General features: G+C 42.9%; 1 protein-coding gene across 2 annotated transcripts in view; it reads left to right on the top strand.

The window, feature by feature from the left end:
* The window catches only part of SQOR (sulfide quinone oxidoreductase), a 32,167-nt gene extending 15,304 nt beyond the window's left edge, over nucleotides 1-16,863 (top strand). For both annotated transcript variants that reach the window (XM_081888672.1, XM_081888673.1), the window contains exons 4-10: nucleotides 237-290; nucleotides 4,845-5,039; nucleotides 6,983-7,192; nucleotides 8,978-9,161; nucleotides 11,094-11,161; nucleotides 13,974-14,152; nucleotides 16,686-16,863. In XM_081888672.1, the coding sequence (XP_081744798.1) occupies nucleotides 237-290; nucleotides 4,845-5,039; nucleotides 6,983-7,192; nucleotides 8,978-9,161; nucleotides 11,094-11,161; nucleotides 13,974-14,152; nucleotides 16,686-16,743 (948 nt within the window). In that variant the 3' untranslated portion in view covers nucleotides 16,744-16,863. The remainder of the gene's footprint in view (nucleotides 1-236; nucleotides 291-4,844; nucleotides 5,040-6,982; nucleotides 7,193-8,977; nucleotides 9,162-11,093; nucleotides 11,162-13,973; nucleotides 14,153-16,685) is intronic.
* Nucleotides 16,864-19,585: the final 2,722 nt, after the last annotated feature.

Genomic DNA, 19,585 nt, shown 5'->3' with positions numbered 1-19,585 from the left:
AAATCAGTAGGCATGCCACCAGTAGGCATTCCCTCCATAACACGCACAGGCATTTCCCCTTACTTTCTAGGAGGAAAAAAGTGAGTGTTATGGTGCAAGTCCCATTCAACTTAATAAGGCTTACATGTGAGTAGACATCTATAGGGTTAATGGTCAATGAAGCTCCTGAAAAGACAGCTTTGTAGCATAGATTGGCAAAGATGCTCAATGTAATGAATGACTTTCTTATATTACAGATATCTTACAAGTATTTGATCATCGCCCTTGGGCTCCAGCTACATTTTGAAAAGGTATTTTTTTTATTTTAAAAAAGTCTCTGTTGGTAAAAACTCTGGTGTGAAGCAGGATAGAAAGAGTTACTTTGGGCATCATTTTACTGCCCATTCTGCATTTGTCTTATGCAGCGCCGCTTCCATTCTGCTGCAATCTTGCCGCAAATTGCATTATTCAACTTAATAATAATAATAATATATTATTATTTATACCCCACCCATCTGGCTGGGCTTCCCCAGACACTCTGGGCGGCTTCCCAAAAAAATATTAAAATACTGTAATACATCAAACATTAAAAGCTTCCCTAAACAGGGCTGCCTTCAGATGTCTTCTAAAAGTCTGGTAGTTGTTGTTCTCTTTGACATCTGGTGGGAGGGCGTTCCACAGGGAGGGCGCCACTACCAAGAAGGCCCTCTGCCTGGTTCCCTGTAACTTGGCTTCTCGCAGTGAGCCGTCCACTGTGGTGAAATGACATAGCTTATGTAATGTTTGCAAGTGGTCCCAAAATTATGTCATTACATTGTCGTTTTGTTAATAATAATAATAATAATAATAATAATAATTCATTCCAGCCCATCTGGCTGGGTTTCCCCAACCACTCTGGGCGTCTGCCGACAGAATATTAATAATAAAAATAAAAAAGCGATAATCTGTGGCAGTTATATTCCAAAACATCAACAGTCCACCAGGCTGGAGAAAGCTGCTGCTGCCCAGTGCCCACTTACCAGAGAGTAAGCCCCACTGAAATGCACTCCGGTGCTCTGAAAATTCACTTTCTGGAGAGTCAAATTGCCTTAAAAGAAGGCCGGGCCTTCCCCGCTGGCTGGATTCTAAATGTTTCTGCTGGAAAAAGTAACACCAATGAAAAATCATGTTTTGGTTTTTCCTTGAGACATTATATTGTTTCCCAAAACTGGCCGGGGGGGGGGGGTGGACAAAAAATTCATCCCCGGAAGGCATTTCAGTCCTGAAAACGTTGCAGTTATTTGCATGCAGGTGTGGGGCCAGTGTGCATTTAGAACACTGTGTTTTTCTGTGTAAAACTCGCCCCCCCGTGTATAAGACAATCCCAGATTTTTTGAGCTTTTTTGGGGGGGGGTTGCCATAAATTGCTCACCCGCCTGACCAATGCTGACAATCGCATGCATCGCCAAAGCCACAAATCGCCTGACCGTTCGCCGCAAGCAGCTGTCAATCACCCACCCAATTGCCGCAGTGGCTGAAACCAACCGCCCCTCCCCACTCTGCACTATCCATGTATAAGACGACCCCCAATTTTTAACATTATTTTATAATAGAAAAACATCATCTTATACACGGAAAACTATGGTATCCACAATCCAACACAGAATTTAATGCACTTTGAATACCACCAATTTCAATGGTTTTAAGTGTACTAGAATCTGTGATGAGCTGGGGCCAGGATGTTCAGGGTCTGGGTGCTGTGAGGAAATTATTTTTTAATTGGGAGTGTGTGCATGCAGACTGTTTGTTCCAGATGGTGATCATGACAAGACAAGTTGCATGTACAGTGGTACCTCGGGTTAAGTACTTACCGTATTTTTCGCACCATAGGGCGCACCGGACGATAGGGCACATCTAATTTTGGGAGGCGGAAAACAAGAAAAAAATATTCTGAACCCCAGAAGCCAGAACAGCAAGAGGGATCTGGCTTCTGGGATACCGTGTGGCTGTTCTGGCTTCTGGAGTAACCGCACCAAGCCTCTTCAGGGCAGCGGGATAAAGGCTCCCCCTGCCCAAAGAGGCTGCGCAGGGCTAAAGCAGAAGCCAGGACAGACGCGTCACTGAAGGGGCACTGCGCCTTCTCTCTCTCTGCCCAGCGCCCCACCTTCACAGGAGAGGTGCTGCGCAGAGAGGGAGAAGGGGCATCGCCCTTCAGCGAACCTGGAGAAGGAACAGAAGGAGACCCTTCTGTTCCTCCTCCGGCTTCGCTGGACAAGCGCGTTGCTGAAGGTGCGCTGCGCCTTCTCTCTCTCTGCGCAGCACCTCTCCTTCGCAGGCTGCCGCCCCAAGCCTCGCGCGCCCGACGGGAGCTCCTGCAGGGCGTGCAAGGCTTGCAGACACTCGCCCGAAGTACGGGGAGCCCTCCGGAGGGCTCCCTGTGCTTCGGGCAACAGGCTGCCGCCCCAAGCCTCGCGCGCCCAACGGGAGCTCCTGCCGGGCGCGCAAGGCTTGCAGACACTCGCCCGAAGCACGGGGAGCCCTCCGGAGGGCACCGCGTGCTTTGGGCGGCAGGCTGCCGCCCCAAGCCTCGCGCGCCTGGCGGGACCTACCGCCAGGCGCGCAAGGCTTGCAGACACTCGCCCAAGTACGGGGAGCCCTCCGGAGGGCTCCCTGTGCTTCAGGCAACAGGCTGCTGCCCCAAGCCTCGCGCGCTCGGCGGGACCTCCCGCCGGGCGCGCAAGGCTTGCGGACACTCACTGGGGCTGCAGGCTGCTGCCCACAAGCCTTGTGAGCCCGCGGGAACTCCCGCCGGGCTTGCAAGGCTTGCGGATAGCTTCCTGAAGCCTGGAGAGTGAGAGGGGTCGGTGCGCACCGATGCCTCTCACTCTCCAGGCTTCAGCGAAAGCCTGCATTCGCACCATAGGACGCACACAGATTTCCCCTTCATTTTTGGAGGGGGAAAAGTGCGTCCTATGGAGCGAAAAATACGGTAATTCGTTCTGGAGGTCTGTTGTTAACCTGAAACTGTTCTTAACCTGAAGCACCACTTTAGCTAATGGGGCCTCCTGCTGCTGCCGCGCTGCTGGAGCACGATTTCTGTTCTTGTCCTGAAGCAAAGTTCTTAACCTGAAGCACTATTTCTGGGTTAGTGGAGTCTGTAATCTGAAGCGTATGTAACCTGAAGCGCATGTAACCCGAGGTACCACTGTATTTCCTGAAGGCTAACAGAAAAGGCCTGCAGGGGCCCCCTGGTGGTCTGTCTTAAGAAGTTGAATATATCCGAAGGTCTAGCAATCGATTCATGCATGGGATCAATGTGAGAATGAACAAGCTTTGCTTCAAATCGGAGAATACTCGCAGTTCATGTTAGAATATGACAGTTAATGGTGGAATTTTGGACATGTTTAGAAGTACATCCAGAATCGAATTTCATTTCCCTCATCAACAATACAACCTCTTTTATTTAAAAATTAGAAACAAGTCAATTGCTCTCTGTTTCAGACTGTTCATGTTACGTGGAGGAAGGCTTCTTTAACTTACGCATGTGTAGGTTTTTTAAAATCTTTATTGAAAGTTCAAAAAGTACATGACTATATGGGCACTAAACATGGTGAGACACAAACAAAAAAGAGAAAAGGAAAAAGAGAAACAAAACCCATGAGGAGGGAAAACAAAGAAAACAAAAATTGTATATTTTATGAGGTTGCTATTGTACTTCACCAAATCTTAACCTATTACAGTATTTGTAAGAACAGATTCCAAATATCATTGAATTTGTCCATGGCAAGTCTGTGTTTATATGCAAGTTATTCATATGTTGCGAGTTTGTATAAGTCTTCAATCCAATCGTAGAAGGGAGCCGCATTTTTATTTTCCCAGTTCATCAGGATCAGTCTTTTTGCTGTGGTAAGGGCACCGAGAGTCCACCCATGTTGTCCTTTTGTAAGGTTCCATGTGCTGGGTATATAATTCAAGAGGATATTTTGCTCTGTAAATGTAAGGTTGTTCCATTCAGTTCTGTTGATGGCTTCAGTTACCTTCTGCCAAAAATCTATCAAAATAGGACAGTGAAAAAACATGTTTTAGAGAAGCATTATTCCTATTGCATCTCCAACGCATGTGCAGTTTTTACCAAATTATGACTCCATAGCCTTCCATACATTCAGGGAGGCATCAGTAATTTGAGGACCGGTTAATATCCGAGACAGAAGCCTGCGACCCTCCAGATTTTACTGGACTGCAAATCCTATTGTCTCTAGTTAAAAGATGCCCAACGCCCCAATGCATGGTGGGAGTTGTAGTTTAGCAACATCTAGAGAGCCGCAGGTTACTCACTGCTTGCCTATACCAACTAGGAGACACCATGTGACGTATAACACAATAATATGCCTTGTTTATGCGAAGACTTGATCTGAATATTTCACCAGTTATAGTGGTACCTTGGTTTACGAACTTAATCCGTTCCGGAAGTCCGTTCTTAAACCAAAGCGTTCTTAAACAAAGGCATACTTTCTCATAGCAACGGGGGGCTCAATTTACAAATGGAACACACTCAACAGGAAGTGAAACGTGTTCTTATTCCAAGGCAAAGTTCACAAACCAAAACACCTCCTTCCGGGTTTGCAGCGATCTTAATCCAAGTTGTTCATAAACTAAGCTGTTCTCCAACCAGGGTACCACTGTACTGAATCAAGGTAAATGCTGATGTAATAGCTCTGATCATGATCTCGGTCCCAAGAAAATCTATATGAATTGCGTTACTATGTTACTGAGGTTGGCACTTTCCTCCCATACTCAACATAGCTGGAAAGAAGCCACTCTCAATTTGCATTTCCCATGCGCCTGGCACAATTAAATATTACGCAGCTAATTTTGTTTTATTGTAGATCAAGGGCTTGCCCGAAGCTTTCAGCACTCCTAAAATAGGCTCCAATTATTCCGTTCACACTGTGGAGAAAACCTGGAAGGCTCTGCAAGATTTCCAGGGAGGAAATGCCATCTTCACTTTTCCAAACACACCCGTGAAATGTGCCGGAGCGCCGCAAAAGATCATGTACTTGTCAGAGGCGTACATGAGAAAGGTATGCGCTGTCTGTTACTGGAGGCTGGGCAGACTCAATAGATCTGCGTTGTGGCTTGAGCAGACGGCAAGATCTTCGCAATGGAAAAAGGCCAGAGCTTCATCTGCACAGATATTACGCTGTGGTGTAGTGGTTAAGAGCGGTAGTCTCCTAATCTGGTGAACCGGGTTCGCTTCCCCGCTCCTCCACATGCAGCTGCTGGGTGACCTTGGGCTAGTCACACTTCTCTGAAGTCTCTCAGCCTCACTCACCTCACAGAGTGTTTGTTGTGAGGGAGGAAGGAAAAGGAGAGTGTGAGCCGCTTTGAGACTCCATAAAGGGAGTGAAAGGCGGGATATCAAATCCAAACTCCTCCTCCTCCTCCTCCTCTTCTTCTTCTTCTTCTTCTTCTTCTTCTTCTTCTTCTTCTTCTTCTTCTTCTTCTAAACTGCTGGGACTCTCAGCCTCTATTCACAAAAACTTTTTAGCTATTAGGGTGGACTTCTCTCTCATCTCCTGAGAAAGATGGAGGCAGGGAGGCTGTCCCTTGATTATGTTATAAGAAAAAATGGCTCCCTTTCCCTTATGGGGTATTCCAAAGCCCATATAGAGTCCTTAAGTGGGTTCCCTATCGGTAGGAGGAAATAACAGAGCCCAACCAGCGTATATTGAGAAGCAAAGCAGCTAGTAAGCCTGATCTTTATTCAAGGAACTGTTGCAACAGGGTCTCCACTAATCACACACAGGAGGGAGGAGGACCCTGAACAATGGGGCACAAGCCCTTATATAGACCTTTGAAATTCCCCACCCTGTAGCCCAAGACCACCCCCCAAAACATCATAAATACATTACAGAGGCAGAAATTTGAGTGTTGCTTCTCTCCTGTCTGCCAAGATACCTGATAATGCCCTACTTGGTTGCATTATCTGGGTTGCCTGGCCATTTCTTTGGGATGGTAAATACTTAGTTCCTGAATCTCTTACACATATTGAGAGTGCGCTCAGCTTAACAGCCTTAAATGGCCTCAGTCCTGTATACCTGAAGGAGCGTCTCCATCCCCATTGTTCAGCCTGGACACCGAGGTCCAGCGCCAAGGGCCTTCTGGCGGTTCCCTCATTGCGAGAAGCCAAGTTACAGGGAACCAGACAGAGGGCCTTCTCGGTAGTGGCACCCACCCTTTGAAATGCCCTCCCTTCAGATGTGAAGGAAATAAGCAGCTATCTTATCTTTAAGAGACATCTGAAGGCAGCCCTGTTTAGGGAAGTTTTTAATGCTGTATTGTTTTTAACACTTGATTGGAAGCCGCCCAGAGTGGCTGACGAAACTCAGCCAGATGGGCGGGGTATAAATAATAATAATAATAATAATAATAATAATAATAATAATAATAATAATAATTAACAGATACTTGCCATTAACAGATACTTGCCATACTTGTATTTGAAAAGGGAGGGTTAAGCCCCTACAGTCAAAAGACCATTGGAAAGCTTTTTCCCATTTCCTTCCTCCTTGCAGAGAAATATTTGAGGTTAATTTGGGAGAGTCAAAATGGCTTCAGGATTGTTTTCCTGTACTGTTTCAGACAGGTGGTTGATATACTTATGTATGCGTTTGCCTGTACATTTATTTAATTTATTTTTTTATATTATATTTATATTATTATATTATTTTATATTTTAGACGTTAGAATTCTTATAACAATTACGTTGATTCATTAATCACATTTTTTCCAGCTGTTTCTGCATATATTTGCAAGGGACTAAAGCAATTGTTTTGAAGAAAGACGTGCACTTTGCTTTATAGATGGTGATGGTGAATTCTACCCTTTCCCCAAAAAAGTTGTACTAAATTATGTTGGATTTTTTTGGTGGGTGTTGTAAAAAATAGCATTCTGTCTCCTGCTTCTGGTTTGACACTCATAACTATGGTTTTGAAACATTACTTTTGAATTATCCTCTTGGTAGACTGGGAAACGACCGAAAGCCAAAATAATCTTCAATACTGCCCTTGGAGTGATTTTTGGTGTTCAGAAGTATGCCGATGCTCTGCTAGAGATTATCAAATCGAGGGACATTACTGTCAACTACAAATACAACCTCGTTGAAGTTCGGGCTGATAAACAGGAAGCGGTCTTTGAGAACTTGGACAAAAGTGGGGAGACGGAGGTCTATCAGGTCAGCAAAATGAGATTTTTTCAGGCGCATCTATGTACAAAGCGAATTATGGTGACTATTGTGATTTTCCTGTTTGTGACCTGGATTGGTTTCCTGTTTGTTAGAAAAGGCAGGAAATAGTAAATCAAAATGTTGATCGAAGTATGTGATGTGAGAAGGTGAAAATGGTTGATACAGTGTAGTTGAAAAACTGACCAAACAACTTTGAGCGCTGGGATGGTTGAGCTATGTGGATGAGATTGCAACAGACCCCTCCACCTATGGCACACTTCGGTGAAGAAGCGAGGGCGGGGGAACTTTATAAGGACATTATCTTAACAACAACAACAACTATCATTATTATTATTTTATTTATACCCCACCCATCTGGCTGAGTTTCCCCAGCCACTCTGGGCGGCTCCTAACAGAATATTAAAAACATGACAATCATCCCTGGGAATACCTTTTTTCTGAAATAATTTTTATTGGTATGACAAAATAAATCACACAATTAACCTTTTTTTCTTAACATCTTAAAATAAAACAAGATTCCTCTGTATCCCGAGATTTCCCTCCTCCCCTGCACGGCTCCTTTATATATCTTAATCCTCCACATATTAATATTTCCTTCAAATTACAGTTCTCCAAAATATCCAAAGTCTTTATAACACTGCAAGAGTTATTCAAAGCCTGCCAAAGAGTTCAAGCGTTTCCAGTGTTCTTTTAAATATGATCTACAGTATATCTGTCCCATTCTCTGTTGAAGTTTTGATCCGCCTGATTTCCGATTTTCAAAGTCAATCTACTCCAATAATTTCATCTGCCAGCCCGCTTTTGTCGGCATCTTATTCTCTTTCTGTCGCTGGGCAAGCAACATCCTTGCAGCTGTAGTTGCGTAAATGCATCTTAGCCAGGGAAAATTCTCTCTCTGTGTGTCTTATGTTAATCTATAGTATCAGATATTAAAATTGAAATACTGTATTGTCACTTGTACAACTTGTATACTGTGAGATTACACAAGCACCCCCACTCAGCTCTCTTAGTCTTAATTCCCTTCTTAATTCTTAATTCCCTTTACTGACGCACACCCACCAAACCCAAAAGTCAGTTGCCCTTTTATTATCTTTTCAGTCAGCAGCCTAACAGCCTTCTATATCTTCTGCCTGAGGGCAGGAGATCAAGAAAGTGCCGGCCAGGGTGTGAATCATCCCTGAGAATTTTCCTCACTCTCCTGAGGCAACGTTCTTCCGCGATGTCATCCAGTGGATTCACTGGACAGCCCATAATATCTTGTGCTGTTTAATATACAGTTGTGCTTGAACTCAGGGCCGCATTTACGTTTGATGAGGCCCTAAGCTACTGAAGGTAATGGGGTCCTTTATATGTCGAGCTGTCCTTTGACAAACAACAAATAGTCACTGTTTTTTGTGTTGAGTATATGCTATATGGTGATTTATGGAAATAATAGGTATCTCAAGCCATTTGCACATGTTGTCATGCAACCAGTCCATGCAGAATGTAGGCACCCTATATATAGAAATGAGCAAACCAGTGATATTTTAGGGAGCAGACTAGCGGGCAGGGACCATTACTTACATTCTAGGAGCCTACACAACACAAAACACTGTTGCTGTATGAAGGTTTTATTTTATTTGTTTTTTATCTTATATTTTGGAAATGTATATTCAATTGTTTTTCCTTTAAATTTTTTTGGGGGCCCCAAGAGAGTGGGGCCCTAAGCTATAGTTTTTTTAGCTTATACGTAAATCTGGCACTGCTTGAACTCTTTTCTCTTTCTCGATGCAGTACGAAATGCTTCATGTCACACCCCCCATGGGACCCCAAAACGTACTTCTGAACAGTCCGGTTTCAGATGCAGGGGGCTGGGTCGATGTAGACAAGGAGACATTGCAACACAAGAAATACCCAAATGTGTTTGGGATCGGAGACTGCACTAACCTCCCCACTTCAAAGACGGCTGCAGCTGTAGGTAAGAGTAGCTTTTGCCATTAACTAATTCAATGTTAATTCAATGTTAGGGACGCGGGTGGCACTGTGGTCTAAACCATTGAGCCTAGGGCTTGCCAATCGGAAGGTCGGCGGTTCAAATCCCTGCGACAGGGTGAGCTCCCGTTGCTTGGTCCCTGCTCCTGCCAGCCTAGCAATGTGAAAGCACGCCAGTGCAAGTAGATAAATAGGTACAGCTCCGGCGGGAAGGTAAACGGAGTCTCCGTGCGCTGCTCTGGTTCGCCAGAAGCGGCTTAGTCATGCTGGCCATATGACCCGGAAGCTGTCTGCGGATAAACGCCGGATCCCTCAGCCAGTAAAGCGAGATGAGCACCACAACCCTAGAGTCGTTTGCTAGTGAACTTAACTGTCATCAAAAGAAGAGGAGGAGTTTGGATTTGATATCCCACTTTTATCACTACCTGAAGGAGTCTCAAAGCGACTAAGATTCTCCTTTTCCTTCCTCCCTCACAACAAACACTCTGTGAGGTGAGTGGGGCTGAGAGACTTCAGAGAAGTGTGACTAGCCCAAGGTCACCCAGCAGCTGCATGTGGAGGAGCGGAGACACGAACCCGGTTCACCAGATTACGAGTCTACCGCTCTTAACCACTACACCATACTGGATCAGGGGTCCTTTACCTTTTTTTTTTTTAATTCTGTGTTAACATAAATACTACATTTGATTCTTATTTAATGTAGCCTTTTTCGCTCTCTTTGCAAACCCTTTTGCTATCTGAAGAAAAGCAGTATACAAATACCTGAAATAACTAAGAATAGAAGCTTGCTGCAAATCTGGCCTTAAACACTGAGTATTAAGCTTCCTATACTGAAAGAAGCCTTTTATGGATCTGATGTCAGAAAGATCAGAAATAGGATTTTTTTTAAAAAAAAGTTTCTTTGACTGACCAAGGGTACATCTACACACAGGGAAAAAAACTTTATTAAAATTAAATCGTTGTAACAAAAGAGAAAAAACACTGGAAGAATCACAGAGAAATTCTTTTGCTCTCTGGTACCATCTGGTGTTGCATGTTCATAACGCATTCAAAATATTGTTTTTTGACTAATGTAGCTGAGTTAGAATAGATTTAGTCCCTGAGCCTGAGGTTTCCCATACTTGTTCTACTCCATCCCAATTTTTTCAAGGCCTCAGATATCAGCCTTTCCAGCCTTTGTATCTGAAGCTCCAGTTTTGTTAAACTGGAGATACCAGGGATTAGATCTCAGACCAATTCAGCCAGCTAGCCCTGGGGATTATCTAATTGATTTTTTTATTTTTATTGTTATTCATGTTTTTACACTGTATTTTATGCTGCTTTTATAATTGTTTTTAAAGTGTTTTAAATTTGTTGTTAGCTGCTCTGAGCCCGGTTTTTGAACCAGGAAGGGCAGGGTATAAATAAAAAATTATTATTACTATTATTACTATTATTATTTTATTATTATTATTATTTCTTCTTCTGGTCTTCTCTGCTCTGCTCCTGAGCTACACAACTGCTCTCTCTAATCTGCCCTATTATAAGCAAGCATTGGTCTTTAGTTAGTTAGGCCTTAGAACAAATTAATAGAACTTATGTACAACCAATTTTAGCTAGACCAGGGTCCATCTATTTTATCACTGACTAAATTATGGTACAAATTAGTGGATATTCTAACAGAGGAAGCTGTGTTGGTCCGTTTGGAAATTGAGACAGAAAAAGAAATTGCAACACAGCACCAATTAGAAACTTTGGCAATTAAGTGGTCTATGAGTAGCTTAAATAATAATAAATAAAAACAATAAGAGGAATACACAGAGAAATGTTTCAAGGGGTAGCACTTAAAAATAGAATTTTATTTTTAGACTCTAGTGTTTCTATTTCGGGAAGAAAACGTTGCGGCACTAATGTAAACAAACCATTATCTCTTCTGTAGCTGGCCAGTCTGGTGTGCTTGATAAAACCATATCTTGCGTAATGAAGGGCAAGCCTCCAGCTAAAAAGGTAAGTTAGTTAATTCAACTAATTGGTCATTAAATGGGTAGTATTATCACTTCGAATCAAGAATTATGTTTTTAATAAAGATCCCATGGGCAATGACTTAGGTTTTGTAACATATTTTGAGGCAGTATTGTTTAACTTATTAAAGATCAGAAAGGTTCTCACCCAAATTCAAAATGCCTTGTTCACAGGTCGTCCTCAAAGCATTGTGTGAGCAGGGATATTTAAGTTGCATTTAAAAAAAAAATGATGCAAAAAGCTGTTCCTACAGTTGTCAGGGACAGACTGTCACCAGCGCATAACCCCAGTGTTCTAAAGTCTGCACTAGCTAGATTTCAAAAAGTGAAAACCAGGACACTCCAAAAGTTGTTGAGGTTTTTAAAGGAAGCTGCCAAAATTGTTGACCTTTTTCAGCAAAAGCTACAAGAATTTTTGAGGCATTTTGGATACGATTTAACCCCCATTGCCAATTTTCAAGGATATTTGCCCGATTTATGAAAAATAATCTAAGACACCATTTTCAAAGGTGAATTCCAGGACATGTCCTGATTTTTCAGGACGTAGGGCAGCCCCACTCTTAATAATGTGGGTCCAGAATATTTTAAGGACCACCTAATCCCTTATATCCCTGCCCTATCACAGAGTTCTTTGGCGAAGGCACAGCTAATATCCACCAGGATCTGTACAATGAGTATTGTGGGCCCAATATTTTGGAGTTCCCTTCCAATTCAGGTCAGACTGAACTTTCAGTGCCAACTGAAGACTTTTTTTAAAAAAAATCCAGCAAGCATTTTAATTATAGCTTGATTTTATATTTTCAAATTATTATTTTTTTATCATTGTAAACCAGTTAAGAGACTATTGGGAGATAAGTGGTATATAAATGGGTTTAAGAAAATCTCTCTCTCTCCATATATCTGGCCACACAAGTATTGGCAAATGATATTTCCTAGTAATATGATGTGAGGAGCCCCCAATTAGGAGCATTAAATTAATCCATTTAATTAAAACAAGGTTCCATTCTTCTGCTGCTCTGCTATCATGGTCCAACCGCATTTCGTAAACACCTCTTCAGATATTTTATTTTTACTGGCAATACAAGAACAGATATAACTTGTGCCTATGCTTTTCATAGGTTGGATTCTTGCATTTTATGGAAAAATATCATCCCAACAATTTTATGATACGCTAAATTCTTGCAAATTTATTTATGGGCTTTTCTGCAATGTTCATTTTTTAATACTGCTAACAAACAACAGCAGGCAAGAGAACTTCCAAATTGCCATTATATCCCTGCTTTCGGACATAAACCAAGCTAGTAGAAAAAGACAAAACATCATAATTAGAACTGGGTACTGGGGAGGTATACACACTCTCTCTCTCTCTTTGCATCTTTATTTTAAATTTTATTTTATTTTGACAAATTAATAGTAATAAATAAATAAGAATAGAAATGTGCACCCACTACTGAGACCATTCCATTGTAACTAAGCAACCTCCACAAATTTCAACACCTCTTTCGATGGTTTGACCCCTTTCCGTTTAACCAGTACAAATTCTACAAACACCCTCCATATCTCCTCAAAACCATTTCTCCTGCATCTTCCCCGTCTTACCTTAATGGCACATGTTAATTTATCATTAATAGCTATATCCCACACTTCTTTGTATCATTCTTCCTTTTTATATTCTGGTTGCCCCTTCCACTTCCTCGCTATAATAATTCGTACAGCTGTCAATAAATTTGTGAGCAGGACCTTCCTAGCCTGTGAACCTTCCACCCCATCGTAAATTGATAAAAATGCTGCCTCTGGACCTTTGGTCAGCTTTAACCCAGTGGTTTCTGTTATCTCCTTAAACACCCTTTGCCCAAATAATTGTACACGTTTATGTACACCACATGTGAACATAATTCCTCGTTTCCTGTCATCCCCTCCAACACTGAATATTCCTTGTTTATTTGATTTACCATAATCTAGTACTACATTAAGTACCATCACCAAACTAATTTTTAATAAGTTATAACTTATACTATGTTGTATGAAGGGACGCGGGGGGCGCTGTGGTTTAACCACAGAGCATAGGGCTTGCCGATCAGAAGGTTGATGTTTCTGTGTGCTGCTTTGGTTCACCAGAAGCGGCTTAGTCATGCTGGCCACATGACCTGGAAGCTGTAGGCCAGCTCCCTCGGCCAGTAAAGCGAGATGAGTGCCACAACCACAGTCGGCCACGACTGGACCTAATGGTCAGGGGTCCCTTTACCTTTACCTTATGTTGTATGAAAGAGGTAAAGAGATAGAATTACACAAAGGTCTTTAGTCATACCTTGGTTTTCGAACAGCCTAGGTCTTGAACGTTTTGGCTCCCGAACACCGCAAACCCGGAAGTGTTCCGGTTTTCGAACATTCTCTTGGAAGCCAAACGTCCGGCGGGGCTTCCGCAGCTTTTGATTGGCTGCAGGAGCTTCGTTGGTTTTCGAACGTTTTGGAAGTCGAATGGAGTTTTGGAAAGGATTCCGTTTGACTTCCAAGGTACGACTGTTTCGGGGGCCTAAATTGGCCCGACGGCCCCTGTGGCAATCCTGGAATAAAATCCTAAAAAAAGCTCAACAACTTTGGTCGGCCCTCACAACCTCACAGCCGTTCACTTCATCAAATCTGGCCCTCTTTGAAAAAAGTTTGGACACCACTGAGTCATAAGCAGACTGGAGGGACCCTTCTGCGGTGAAAAACCTGAGAAATTGTTTTGCAATATTCAGGTGAAGTTTTTGGTTTTGTTCCATTATGTAAAATGTACACCACAATTTTTTTTGTAGTATGATGGATACACATCCTGTCCCCTGGTAACCAACTACAACCGTGCGATCCTGGCAGAATTTGATTACAGCGCGCAGCCTTTAGAAACGTTTCCTTTTGACCAGAGCAAGGAGCGGCTGACAAGTTTTCACATGAAAGCTGATCTCATGCCATTCCTTTACTGGCATGGGCTATTGAAGTAAGTATCCCTTGTGTATATATGCCCAACTAACTTGCGCGGGTTTTGGAAAAACCGACCGACGCAAAATGCAAGGGCATTTTTGGTGGCACAGGTTTGTGCAATGCGGCAAACCAGCTGCACATTTCTTAACTGCACAGGTAGGTTTTCGTTTGAACGGTGAATGTCTTTTAAAAAAAAGCCATTTGGACCGTCATAGAGAACATTTAACATCTTATATGGGGGGGGGAATTAAAGATGCAGTTATGTGTTTCAAAGACGCTTTTATAGAGGGAAGTTCTATATGTGCTATTAGTTTAATGCCGAAGTACACAAAAGAAGCAAAAGGGACGTGGGTGGCGCTGTGGGTTAAACCACAGAGCCTAGGACTTGCCGATCAGAAGGTCGGCAGTTCAAATCCCCGCAACGGGGTGAGCTCCTGTTGCTCGGTCCCTGCTCCTGCCAACCTAGCAGTTCAAAAGCACGTCAAAGTGCAAGTAGATAAATAGGTACCACTCCGGTGGGAAGGTAAACGGCATTTCCGTGCACTGCTCTAGCTCGCCAGAAGCAGCTTAGTCATGCTGGCCACATGACCCGGAAGCTGTACGCCAGCTCCCTCAGCCAGTAAAGCGGCGCAACCCCAGAGTCAGTCACGACTGGACCTAATGGTCAGGGGTCCCTTTACCTTTACTTTACACCAAACAAGCACTTTAAATTAAAAAAAAGTTTATCAATCTGCCGTTCCAAATGGTGACGCAGCTTTCGACTTACGTAGCTGCAGGGAGGGAAATTTGACTTGCCAAGTTCATTTTTCAGAGGGATAGCTTTAACTGCAGTCCAACGCCTGGGTTGGCCATAGTGAGGCTTGACACAACCATCACCCCAATTTAGGGTCATAAGAGTCTGCTGGATCACACCAGTGCCCTCATCTTGTCCAAAATCTGGACAATTTGCCGCCCATGGCAAGCCCACAAGCAGAACCACTTCCTAGGAGAAGCTGCCATTTCCAGCAGTTAAGTATTCAGATCCTCCATCAATTTGTTTTATCCTCTTTGAAAGAGATCCAAGTTGGAGGCCGTCAAGGCAGGGGAGCAGGGAAGAATGGCCCTTTACTGAGCCATCTCTCAGGCTGGTTCAGCAAAGATGCCCAGATCAGGCCCATTGCTGTCAAAGGACAGGAACTCTCATGCCAGCCCCAGAACACCCCAATTTCAGGGGCTTCTGCCTGCCTGTTTGGGTGGGTACACCCAAGGGCACTCCCCGACAGTGGAGCTCAACTGTTGACAGAACCAGGCAGAACTGAGCAGAGAGACAGCTGCACTCTATCCAAAACTCCTTCCGCACTGCGATTCAGGGGTTTGGATTGCTCTGTTACAGGTTCAGCAGCTTGTAGCTCCATTTGTAACTAAATTTGACTTGCAATTATTATTGGGGTAAACTGTACTTTTAATACAGTTTAGGGAAGCTTTTAATGTTTGATGCATTACTGTATTTTAATATTTTGTTGGAAGCCGCCCAGAGTGGCTGGGGAAGCCCAGCGAGATGGGTGGGGTATAAATAATAATTGTTGTTATTATTAATAATATACCAGACAGGATAACTCTACAGTAAACCAAGTTATACGTAGTCGTACCTTGGAAGTCAAACGGAATCCGTTCTGGAAGTCTGTTCGACTTCCAAAACCTTCAGAAGCCAAAGCATGGCTTCTGATTGGCTGCAGGCAGCTCCTGCAGCCAATCGGAAGCCGCATCAGATGTTCGGGTTCCAAAGAACGTTTGCAAACTGGAACTCTCACTTCTGGGTTTGCAGCGTTTGGGAGGCAAAACGTCTGATTACTAAGGCATTTGGGATCCAAGGTATGACTGTATTTCATGTCATTGTCCTAAAGCAGTGTTTTTCAACCACTGTTCCGCGGCACACTAGTGTGCCGCAAGATGTTGCCTGGTGTGCCGTGGGAAAAATTGAAAAATTCTTAAGATTTAAAAATAAAGTATTTTATAATTTTTCATATTTCTGTTTACTTACTATTTCATAATAAAGTAATTATAAAATACTTTCTTTGTGTTTATTTGATTCCTATTCAAGAGAATTACTTTATATATAGTCAATATAGGCACAGAGTTAATTTTTAAAACATTTTCTAATGGTGGTGTGCCTCGTGATTTTTTTCATGAAACAAGTGTGCCTTTGCCCAAAAAAGGTCGAAAAACACTGTCCTAAAGTGTTTTTGATAGGTAATGTGTATTTAAAAACGAACACAGGTATTAAGTGTCCCCCCCTTTTTAAAAAAAACACAATTTTTTCCCTTGGTTTCCAAATTTTTACATCTCAGATTAAACACGAGCTATATGAACAAGTCATCACTGCAGCAAATAGCAACCATTTCAATTTATATTCTGTCATGCCAGTTATATAACTTATGCAAGTATGAGAAGGGAATCGTGATTGTAAGGAAAGCACCAACATTAAATACAAAAGGTTTTTTTGGTGAATAGGATGATGAAGCTTGAAGTGGTCTTTATCCCAGTTCTAACCCTTGAAATATTTCTTCTAGGGGATACTGGGGAGGTCCAGCTCCGATACGAAAACTGCTACACCTAGGGTTGAAGTAGCCGCCAGTCCTTTTGTACCTGCTACGAACCACAAAAGTACGACCACAGCTTAAAAAGGTATACAGCAAGATATAGAAAGATGTCCTGTGCTTTATATCAATAAAAGTTTCTGAGCAGAGACTAGAGCTTCAGACTCATAAATACTTGGATTTTATGTATTATTTTTTAAAGCAAATAAACTTGGTACTTTTCAATGTCTTTGTAGGTCCTGAATCTACATTTTAAAGAAAACTTTATCCAGCTAGTAAATGAACTATCCAGCATAGTGTAGCAACAGCTGCATTTTTAGCTGTTGACTTTCTATTTTGAGTCTACCCATGAGATAATATACTGAGTTGTGTTAGCTTATATATGCGCTCTCTTCCCAGCTTTAACAGCTGGTGTAGTGGCTAACCGTTAACCTTGAATGATCCCAGTTAAAGAAGTGTTACAAGTCTGTAATACAGAGATACTGTAATGGACTACCTTACAAATCCCGTCAGAAGGGCTACAGGGAAAATTCAGAAAGCGTTCTATAAAATGTCGTGTCATCGTTACAATTGTACCAACTCCTTATCAGCAAGTGCCTCCTTACATAGAACTTATCTTTGTAACAAATATGGAACATTCTGCCCTTGTTCAATGAAAACCAGGCTTTATTTTGGGGCCTTTTCTATCAGTACTGCCAATATCTGCATTGTTAAACGCATTGTACCACACTGCTTAATATTCCCTAGATAGCCAAGTGCCGTATTTTTCGCTCTATAAGACGCACCAGACCACAAGACGCACCTAGTTTTTGGAGGAAAACAAGAAAAGAAATATTCTGAATCTCAGAAGCCAGAACAGCAAGAGGGATCGCTGCGCAGTGAAGCAGCAATCCCTCTTGCTGTTCTGGCTTCTGTGATAGCTGCGCAGCCTGCATTCGCTCCATAAGATGCACACACATTTCGCCTTACTTTTTAGGAGGGAAAAGTTACAGATAGGTAGCCGTGTTGGTCTGCCATAGTCAAAACAAAAATCTTTTTCCTTCCAGTAGCACCTTAAAGACCAACTAAGTTAGTTCTTGGTATGAGCTTTCGTGTGCATGCACACTTCTTCAGATACACAGGAGGGAAAAGGTGAGTCTTATAGAGCAAAAAATACGGTAAGTGGGAACTGTCTCAACTGCCTGTTTCCTATGATTTGTCAGCAATTGCAGAATTTTCTCCTGTTGGGGAGGAGTCATGGCTCAATAGGATTGAGCCTATGTTTTGTAGGCAGTTTCCCAGGTACAATCGCTAATTCAAAGAATGAGTTGGGTGGTGTAAAACACCTTTTTGCCTGAAAGCCTGGAAAGCAGTTGCCAGTAAGCAATACTAAGCTAGAGAAGTTCTGGGGTGGCCAGGAGCACATTTGCCAGCCAGGAGCACCCATTTCCTTGAGATGCCTGATTTGATCAGTGACACACACTTTAGTTATAGCATGTGACAATAATCTAAACAGGATATATGTGCAGCTGCCTTTGAAAAGTGCTCGCAAACTTCAACGGGTTCAAATAATTGCAGTCAGATTGTTGACTAGGGCTGGTTATAGGGCGCATAAGACTCCCTTGTTAATAATTAACAATTTTATTATTTGTATGCTGCCCATCTGACTGAGTTGCCACAGCCACTCTGGGCAGCTCCCAACAAAATACTAAACACGCAATAAAACATCAACCATTAAAAACTTCCCTCAACAGAGCTGCCTTCAGATGTCTTCTAGAAGTCAAATACCGTATTTTTCGCTCTATAGGATGCACCTTGTTTTAGAGGGGGAGAAGAAGGGGGGGAATTCTCCCCCTCTGCCCAGTGCCTCTTCAGCGAAGCGGCAGGAGAAACGGAGCCCCTTCCATTTCTCCTGCCACTTCGCTGAAGGGGCACTGCGCAGCTCTCCCTCTCTCCTGAAGCCAGGAGAGTCTTGCTCTCCTGGCTTCACCGAAAGGAACCTGAAGCCTGCGGAGTGCAGTGGGAACTTGCGCTGCGCTCCGAGGCTTCAGGGAGCTATCTCTGAAGCCTGGAGAGCGAGAGGGGTCGGTGCGCACCGACCCCTCACTCTCTAGCGAAAGCAACGCGAAGCCTCCGGAGCGCGGAGGAAGCGCTCCCTCTGCGCTTTGGAGACTTTGCGTTGCTATCGCTGAATCCAAGGAGCCTGCATTCCCTCCACAGGATGCACACACATTTCCCCATAATTTTTGGAGGGGGAAAAGTGCATCCTATAGAGTGAAAAATAAGGTAGTTGTTTGACATCTCTGATGAGAGGACATTCCACAATTGCTCCACTAGCTACCTGTCTTTCCAGGTGCAATTCAAAGTGCTGGTTAACCTTCTTAAACCCTATATGGCTTAGATCCAAACTATCTGAAAGACTGTATTCCCTCACGTGAACCTGCCTGGGTTTTGAACTCTTCAGGAGAGTTCATTCCCAGATTTTGGAACTCCCTCCCTAGAGAAACTAGACTGGCTCCCTTTGTTGTCCTGCTGGCATGAAGACTTTTGTGTTCCAACAGGCTTTTGGGAACTGACTGCTTTTAATGAAAGGGCTGGTGCTGTGCTGTTTCTATTGTAATTATTTACGTGGTTTTAAAGGATTATAGTTTTAATTATATTAAGTGTTTAATTGTTCTTTAATTATTGCTTACTATTTTAGTGGTTCTTCTTTTTAGCTGTAAGCCACACTGAGAAAAAGGTGGGTTATAAATAATAATAGACAAGGCAGTCTGACCAGGTATTAGGAAGCATCCTGTACTATTGACAATATAATTTGCACAATACAACCTCTAGGATTCCTATGCAAATACAGATTAGCATTAATACAAAAGCACAAAATAAATCTCAAAAGC

The sequence above is a fragment of the Podarcis melisellensis genome, assembly GCF_964234715.1.
Source record: "Podarcis melisellensis genome assembly, chromosome: 14".
In the NCBI taxonomy this organism is placed as follows: Eukaryota; Metazoa; Chordata; class Lepidosauria; order Squamata; family Lacertidae; genus Podarcis; species Podarcis melisellensis.
The sequence above is the reverse complement of the archived record's forward strand: the minus strand, read 5'-3'. Positions and strand labels throughout refer to the sequence as shown.